Below are 8,875 nucleotides of genomic sequence, written 5' to 3' on the forward strand. Positions count from 1 at the left end.
AAAAATCAATTATAAAGAAAAAAAATAAAAAAATAAAAAGTATGACTCGTTCAAAGTTCAAACCATCAGTATAACTAGTTCTCACATTAGAATTTTGTAATACATTAAAAAAAAAATTCTTAATCCATCAAATTTTAAAAGTTAAAATGACCATTAACTTGTTAATAACTATCTCTGCTGAAAACAACACGGGTTGGAATATGGTAAAATGAGATATTGTAAGCATATTTTTCTCCCTTATTGTGCCGGTGTAATGATAGTTGATTTAAATACAAACTAAGTTGTCGGATACTGCAAACAAAAAATTTTGACATTAGTATTGGATTGTCAATTGTGACATTAATTAATTTATCTATTGTATAAATAGATTACCGAGAATAAACTGCATTGTAATAGATCTCATTGTTTCTAAAGATATCACTAAAGTTGGAATCACTGTAATTTTCAAAGATACCAAGATCAGCTTGTTCACTAGCTTCAACTACTAAGCCACATGGTTCCATGTGGTTGTCTCGAACAAATGGATGCTGTTCGGCCAACTTCCTTATTGTTTCGAGCTCCATGGCTACTTCTTTCATGATGGGTCTGTTCTCCCCTTTTAGGTCAAGGCATCTACATGCCAGGTCACTTGCTGCTTTTAGCTGCTGCTCATCAGCTGCCTCCTTTAACACTTGATGGTCAACAATCTCATGCAATCGATTCTCCTTCTTTAGTTTTGTAAAATATGATGCTAGATTTCTTTCCTCTGGTGCTCGATTAAAGTCGAGTGGTTTATTTCCTGTCAACACTTCTACAAGTACCACTCCAAAGCTATAAACATCACTTTTATCGCTTATATTACATGTGTGGCAATATTCAGGATCCAAGTAACCTAATGTACCTTGAACGAAAGTATGTAGATCATCAGGATCGTCCGGAGGGATTAACCTTGGGACACAATCTGCAATCTTTGCAGTTAAATTATTATCTAAAAAAATGTTACTGGACTTCACATCTCTATGTATAATGGACATTACAGTATTTGTGTGAAGATAAGCAAGTGCACTAGCCGTATCATATGCTATACTTACATGAGTATCCCATGACAATCTCCTTCTTACACTTCCCGTAGTATGAAAGTGCTCGTAAAGATTGCCATTACAAACATATTCATAAGCTAATAAAGGGATCTTGGTTTCCAGACAACATCCTAAAAGCTGCACCACATTTCGGTGATTAATTTGGCTAAGAATCACAAAGTTCATTTAAAAACTGCTCCACTTGCCCCGAATCAGATATCTCAGACTTCTTGATTGCTATAACATGATTGTCTGGTAGGATCCCCTTGAACACAGTACCAGAACCTCCTCTTCCAGAAATAATATCGTCGGCATAATTTTGCGTTGCTACCTCTATCGTTTTAGCACTAAAAATTTCCATGGAACCAGCGCCAAAGTTTTTTAGTTTATCTAACAATAGAGCCCCATTTTGCAGTAAGAATTTTTTTCGCTTCTTGGCTGTGAGAAATCCAAACCCCATACCTACATGCCATCATTCTCTCATTATCGGTATGGTTATTTGAATCAAAAGTTTATTACTCGTAAAAACTAAAAAGACGTTGGATAAACAAATAACACCAACCCATGAAAATGAATGTTAGAGATCCTCTAAAGTTGATCAACTTTATAGGTAAAGTTGAAGCAACCGTAACCCTTGGATTAAATCAAGGGTTAAAATTTAAAGATCAAGTTAGAAACTTGACCCTTAACTTGCTCCAAGTTGGTCTATAAAAGTATAAAGTTGATCCTAACTTTAGAGGACCCTTATCCGAAAATGAAAAGTTCTATTCTATGTACCACACTACCACTAAGAAAATGAATAGCTCTTGGAGCATCAAAAGAACTGGACAAGCTATTGAAACTGGAATAATTTTAACAGACATCGCTAAATGAGGATTAAAAACCTATTCAAGAGAATGAAATTATGTGTTGTTAGGTAATCAAGTCAAGCCTATAATACAATTAATTATGTCTTATGATAAATATACACATCAAACCTAAAATTCTAACAAAAGTTGAGGAATATCAATTTTCATATTTCATTGATATATACTCACATGTTCAACAGATCATCACACTCATTAAGGAAAGGACATTGACAAACCTGGGTTTTCACCGGTATAGTGGAAAGGAGGAAGCACATCAACCATTCTAGTAAATATCGACTTCGCTGGTGTTTGAACTGCAAGGTAAGTACAGATTCTAGACTGAATAAAACCTCACTCATGGTCGGACAATGCTTTGGATGATATTCTAGGCATTTTTCGGCAATTCTAACAAATCCCTTCAAACATTTTGGGGATGTTTCACCCCGTATACCAGAATCGACTATATGCTTTAAATTACCTTCTTTGATCGAGTCTTGTGCCCATGTAGCTAAACCACATTCAAGACTCCTATCCAATGGTCGTTTTTGACACAACACTTCAAACAATACCACCCCAAAAGCATACACATCAGACTTCCTTGTCAGCTCTCCAGTGGCAAAATAATTTGGATCAAGATACCCAAAAGTGCCTTTTACAAGAGTGTTGACATAAGTGCGTGGTTGATTCGCTGGGCCTATTCTGGACAACCCAAAATCGGAAATTTTAGCTGCCCAATTTTGGTGTAACAAAATATTTGAGCTCTTGACATCTCGGTGTATAACACCAAACTCAATACCAGTACCAGTGTGGAGGTAGTCTAACCCACGAGTGCGGAGTTTATAAAGATGATCTTCAAGTGTTCTGTTCGGCATATACTCGTATACAAGTATCATTTCTCTTTCATAGTTACAATAACCAATCAGAGACACTATATGAGAGTGACGCAACTGGGAAAGCATGTCGACTTCAGCCCAAAACTCTGCTGCCCCTTGATCCGACATCAAATCTAACCGTTTAAGAGCAGCAGCAACATGACTAGTTCCAACAATAACTTCACCTTCGTACACTTTCCCAAAGCCGCCTCTTCCAATCACCAAAGATTCATTAAAGTTTCCTGTTGCTAAAAGAATTTCATGCATTTCGAATTTACGGCATGGTTGTAACCATTGAGTTGTCGAGGTATAGGTGGAGGTAGAAGGTTTAGACTCCATGCCATCGCTACTATCAAAAAGACATGGTTGAGGAATGAAATAAGTCTATGGTTGGTGTTTCCAAATGTAGTTGCAACGAATTCCAAAGTCAACTGTGTGTGCGTGTTACAAAAAGTTTGATTTGAGCTGTCTTCTGCTTTAAAAAAAATTGTGGTTAGCAACTTTCTGTAGTTGATGCAAATATACAAATGAAGTTTGACAAGATACCAAAGTCAGCCCTTTGTGCATATGTGTTAGGTGAGATATCATCTTTTAATTTCATAAACAATATTTGTTTATGGTTGACCTTGAGACGTTTATACTCGTTCCCTTGCTCAAGAGATCCATTAGCTTAAAGATAAAATAAAACAAATATTATCCACTAATATGCCTCTATGATTAAACAGAGGGATATAATACTGTTAACAAGTGATCACCTAACAAATCAACTTATCGAAGTACGGAAATTTGAATATGTATGAGTTATTGGCTGGATACAACGAAATTTGGAAGAGACTCCTTTGTGAATACCTTTGTGAACGATTTTGAAGCACCATCCTCCACCATCATCCATACATTACAAACTGGTTTACGATCGCCATAATGATCGTAATCAAGTAGAGCAAGAGACTCCTTTATCTTAGAGATGGAGAAATTTCTAAAATACCGCCGTGCTACACTATGAGGGAGTTGTATTTCGGTAAAGTCTTCACTCACCATATCATACGTAACAACTAGATTAATACTCGTCGTATAAGCTTTCCAATAAATACGCTGATCATCTGTAACTAGTGAACAGTATCCAAAACAAGTTAACTTAGGAGGTAGGTTACCACGTGGAACTCTCCAAACACGTGAGCTTAACGTAAACACCAAAACCGGGATAGGATGTCCAATACTATTGATCAATACAATCACAGGGTCACAATTATCCGGACGAACCGCAAAACCTAAATCAGCATACAGATAAGGCACATCAACAGCAATGGATTTTCCAAGTGACGGATTCCAAATCACAGCTGTTGGCTTAATAGAATTATCCTCTCGAGAAAAACCGAATAAGCATAACAATCCTTGAGACGTACCAACAAATTCTAGGTCCGTAAGTAGTTGAAATGACACGGGAACAACATAAAGTCAAACATATCGGATAGGAACAACATAAAGTCAAAAAATATTTTTAAAGATTTGTTGAATTATGTTATTATATCTAAATAATTATGTTTTAAGTTTTATATTATATACAGTTTTAAATTTTTATTCCATATAGTTTATGAATTTATTATTTTAAACAAGAAAACTCAATCTAATTTTTTTTCTTTTTCCGATCCGAATCTTAGAAATTCTTGACTTCCCTCCTAATCGATCAAATCAAGTTTTTACTGGTTCTCATATTACATATTCAAACACCATTATATCAAATATTTTTTCCACAATTATAGATGTGTGGATTTGGTTGATCAATACACACTTTAAATTGTGTAGTAATTTTTCACGGCTATATTCTTCACACAAAGATGAAGTGCGAAGGAATTACATGTATCATGTATGCATTTTAAAGTGTGTATATATAAAAATAAAAATAAAAAAATTTAAAGTTATTTGTTGTAGTGAATGGAAAAGTTTTACTACCGCCGCATTCACTTATCTTGTAAAACATCTAATATTTTTCTTAATTCATTAAATTCTGAAAAGATAAAGTGGCTTATTGACAAACATTCTCGGTTGAAAACAACATATGTTTAGAGTTTCAATTTATTAATTATTAAAATATTTTAACATCATATTTCCTTTCATTGTCTCTGACAACCACTATGTCAAATATCACCGAAAACAATTAAATATGATTATATGTAGTTTGATAATCTCAAAAAGTGAAAGATTGTATACGTACATATTTTTCCTCATATTGTATTAGTGTAGTTAAATTAAAATTTTTTTAAAGGTATAAAAGAAGTACAAACATAAAAATAAAGAAAATACAAGACATAATGACATTAATGGAATGTAAATATATTGTGACGTTAGTTAATTAATTAAAATTAATTTATGAGTGCAAATGTATTCATCTGAAATGGATAAATTATATTCACCCGAATTGAATAAATTACCGAGGATAAACTACATTGAAACAGATATCATTGTTTCTAAGGATATCGCTGAAGTTGGAATCATTGTGGTTTTCGTAGATATTATTGTTTTCAGAGATATCACTGTGGAGATCAACTTGTTCACTTTCAACTACTAAGCTGTGTGGTTCCATGTAGTTGTCTAGAACAATTGGATGATTTTCGCCCAACTTCTTTATCGTTTCGAGCTCCATGGCCACTTCTTTCATGCTAGGTCTGTTCTCCGATTTTCGAGCCAGGCATCTACATGCCAAGTCACATGCTGCTTTTAGCTGCTCATCCGTTGCCTCCTTTAACACTTGATGATCAACAATCTCAGTCAATTGATTTTCCAACATTACATTTAAAAAATCCCTAACCAGATAGCTTTCCTCTTCTGCTTTTTCCACGGTAAGTGGATTAATTCCTGTCAAGAGTTCCGCAAGAACCACTCCAAAGCTATACACATCAATTTTATGCCTTAGTTCACCTGTTTGTAAATATTCGGGATCCAAGTAACCGAATGTACCTATAACGAGTGTACTAACGTGATCGCAATCCTCAGGGATTAACCTTGAGACACCAAAACCTGCAATCTTGGCAGTTAAATTTTCATCCAACAAAATCATAGAAGGCTTCACATCTCTATGTATGGTAGACATTATAGTATCCGTGTGAAGATATGCAAGTGCGCTAGCCGTATCATATGCTATCCTTAAACGACTATCCCATGCCAATCTCTTTCTTCCACTTTCTTTATTATGAATGTGGTCGTGAAGAGTGCCATTAGGAACGTATTCATAAACTAATAACGGGACCTCAGTTTCCATACAACATCCCAAAACCTGCACCACATTTTGGTGATTAATTTTGCTAAGAATCACAACTTCATTTAAAAACCGCTCCTCTGATGATTTCCACGATTCATATCCCGGCCGGATTTTCTTGATTGCCACAACACGATTGTCTGGTAGGATTCCTTTGTACACGGTAGCATAGCCTCCTTTTCCTATAATCATATTGCTGGCATAACTCTGAGTCGCTAGTTCCAATGTTTTAGCACTAAAAGTATTCATGGCACCGAGGATTTGTAGTTGATCTTCCAATGCAAGAGCCGCATTGCGCTCCAAGGATCTTTCCATATGCATCACTTGCTTCTGCATCTTGGCTGTGAGACCGAATGTTAAATTATCAAATCAGTTATTCCTAACTTAGAATATTGTTTGCAGGAATCAATAAGTGATCAAGAAAGATCAAAGACTGGAATATTTGTATATTCAAACCTTTATAGCTAGTTTATATTTATCATATGGCTAACTGGCCGGCTAAGTTTGATTGTTGGTTATTTGTTTGAGTGTCATCTTATCTTGTTTTTTGTATATTAAGTTTAGGGATTAGTTTTTTGGAATGTAATTATCTTTGACCGAATGTTTATAGTAGGAAAAAACCAAAGTTATGTGTATTGTATGTAAGCAACTTGAAAAAATGTTTATTGTATGTAAGAAAACATACGTGGCAACCATATACAGGTGCCACTTGTCAGATTTTAATTGGTTGAAATGAAATTCTTACATACAATAAACATTATTTCAAAGTTGTTTACATACAATACACACAACTTTAGTTATTTCCTACAATAGACATTCGTTTAAAGTTTCTTACATTCGAGAAAACTAATCCCATTAAGCTTATTACAAAGTAGAAACTAAAAAGACGCTGAATGAACAAATGACAATAACTACTGTCTAGCCTGAAGTATGAAAATCTATGAAAGTTCTATATGCCACAGACCGATAATTCTTGGAGCGTCGAAAGCATTGAACAAACACAAACTTACTAACTATCAAGCCAATTAAATTGTGTTAGTAATTCCGTAATCAAGTCAAGCCTAAAAGAAAATGATAAATCCTCCTATCAAAATAGCCTAAAATTTCTCCTAACACTTTAAAAAGGTGACATGTGGTATCCACTAATTTTCTTTCCTAATCTTGCCCCCTGATTTTTCCACATGACATCATTCAATAATTAAGATAATTTTTAGGCTATCTAGTTAAGAGGATTAATCATTTCCCAAAAACTTTTTATCACTCATAGGGCTTTCCCTAATCACCCACTTTATGGCTATTAACCATCTGAGCCACTCCAACCCTCTTTCATGTAATCATGTGGGAAAAGATTTGTGAATACATATTCCATAATTTTTAAGTATTTTAAAAATAGAATATTAAAGTCAAATCGATCCTAAATATTCTATGAATTTGTGGAATGTCAATTTTGGAAGTTCATAATTAAATAATTAAAGGAGGAAATTGGAATACCTGCTTGAAGCACACCAACCATTCTAGTAATTAATGACTTTCTTGGAGTTTGCAATTGCAAAGTAAGTACAGATTCCAGACTAAATATAACCTCGGTCATGGTAGGACGATCCTTCGGATGATATTCTAAACATCTTACGGCGATTCTAGCAAACTCCTTCAAACATTTTGGGAATATTTCATTCCTAATATTAGAATCAACTATATTCTTTAAATTTCCTTCTTTGATCGACTCTTTTGCCCATGTAGCTAAACCATATTCAAGGCTCCTATCCAGCGGTCGTTTCTGACACAACACTTCAAGCAATACCACTCCAAAAGCGTATACATCAGACTTTCTTGTTAGCTGTCCAGTGGCGAAATAATTTGGATCAAAATACCCAAAAGTGCCTTTTACAAAAGTGTCGACATAAGTGCGTGGTTGATTGGTTGGGCCTATTCTGGACAACCCAAAATCCGAAATTTTAGCTGCCCAACTTTCGTGTAACAAAATATTTGAGCACTTGACATCTCGGTGTATAACACCAAACTCAATACCAGTACCAGTGTGGAGGTAGTCTAACCCACGGGCGGCACCTATGCAAATCTTTAGCCGGTCAACCCAAGAAAGACGGGTGCGGAGTTTATGGAGATGATCTTCAAGTGTTCCATTTGGCATATACTCGTATACAAGTATCATTTCTCTTTCATGGTTACAATAACCAATGAGAGACACTAGATGAGAGTGACGCAACTTGGAAAGCATCTCGACTTCAGCCCAGAACTCTACTGCCCCTTGATTTGACCGTAAATCTAACCGTTTAATAGCAGCGGCAACATGATGAGTTCCAACGATGACTTCACCTTTGTACACTTTTCCAAAGCCCCCTTTACCAATCACAAAATATTCGTTAAAGTTTTCTGTTGCCAAAAGAATTTCACGCAGTACAAATTTATGACATGGTGGTAACCATTGAGTTGTGGAGGTATAGGTGGAGGTGGAAGTGCTAGATTCCATGCCATCGCTACTATCAAAAGACATGATCGAGGTGTGAAAATGGTTAAAAGGATGAACACTATTAACACATATATAAACGAAAATGATGATGATGATAAGATACTAACGGTCTTCCTGGAAACAGAGATGGACCCCTGCATGATGACTTTTCAAGTCAACTTTTTATTGTTAGACCTTAAAAAACTTTACTAATCAAGTAATTGTACACATTTTCACTTATTGTAACCCAGGGAGGAACACTTTCACTTTGCAGTTGATCCATAACATCATATTCACCATTAGCTAATAACGCAAATACAATCAAGTTCAATGGAAACACCTCGGAATTTTTTAGTCAAATTAACTCGATTCCGTGG

General features: G+C 35.1%; 2 protein-coding genes across 2 annotated transcripts; both read right to left on the bottom strand.

Moving 5' to 3' along the window:
• Positions 1-368: 368 nt before the first annotated feature.
• LOC122604115 (wall-associated receptor kinase-like 10) lies at positions 369-3,117 on the bottom strand. The gene is made up of 4 exons (XM_043777015.1): positions 2,385-3,117; positions 2,143-2,220; positions 1,261-1,520; positions 369-1,196 (listed from the first exon to the last, which is right to left on the bottom strand). Exons 1-4 carry the CDS (start codon positions 3,115-3,117, stop codon positions 369-371), a joined length of 1,899 nt encoding a protein of 632 aa, XP_043632950.1.
• A 462-nt stretch (positions 3,118-3,579) lies between these two features.
• Positions 3,580-8,545, bottom strand: LOC122604116 (dual specificity protein kinase pyk3-like). Its single transcript, XM_043777016.1, has 3 exons — positions 7,523-8,545; positions 5,222-6,372; positions 3,580-4,137 (listed from the first exon to the last, which is right to left on the bottom strand). The coding sequence occupies exons 1-3, from the start codon at positions 8,541-8,543 to the stop codon at positions 3,580-3,582; spliced, it is 2,730 nt and encodes a 909-aa protein (XP_043632951.1). The 5' UTR covers positions 8,544-8,545.
• Between the last annotated feature and the right edge of the window lie 330 nt (positions 8,546-8,875).

The sequence above is a fragment of the Erigeron canadensis genome, chromosome 6 (genome assembly GCF_010389155.1).
Source record: "Erigeron canadensis isolate Cc75 chromosome 6, C_canadensis_v1, whole genome shotgun sequence".
NCBI classification, from domain to species: domain Eukaryota; kingdom Viridiplantae; phylum Streptophyta; class Magnoliopsida; order Asterales; family Asteraceae; genus Erigeron; species Erigeron canadensis.

What these genes read in the sequence shown, in the direction of transcription:
- LOC122604115 (XM_043777015.1), bottom strand. Translation starts at nt 3,117, where the DNA reads ATGGAGTCTAAACCTTCTACCTCCACCTATACCTCGACAACTCAATGG. An exon ending in ACAAGACTCGATCAAAGAAG is followed by an intron (nt 2,221 to 2,384) that starts GTAATTTAAAGC and finishes CTTACCTTGCAG; the next exon opens with TTCAAACACCAGCGAAGTCG. An exon ending in AGATATCTGATTCGGGGCAA is followed by an intron (nt 1,197 to 1,260) that starts GTGGAGCAGTTT and finishes AATGTGGTGCAG; the next exon opens with CTTTTAGGATGTTGTCTGGA.
- LOC122604116 (XM_043777016.1), bottom strand. Translation starts at nt 8,543, where the DNA reads ATGTCTTTTGATAGTAGCGATGGCATGGAATCTAGCACTTCCACCTCC. An exon ending in GGTTGGTGTGCTTCAAGCAG is followed by an intron (nt 6,373 to 7,522) that starts GTATTCCAATTT and finishes TCGGTCTCACAG; the next exon opens with CCAAGATGCAGAAGCAAGTG. An exon ending in ACAATGATATCTGTTTCAAT is followed by an intron (nt 4,138 to 5,221) that starts GTAGTTTATCCT and finishes TTTTCTCGAGAG; the next exon opens with GATAATTCTATTAAGCCAAC.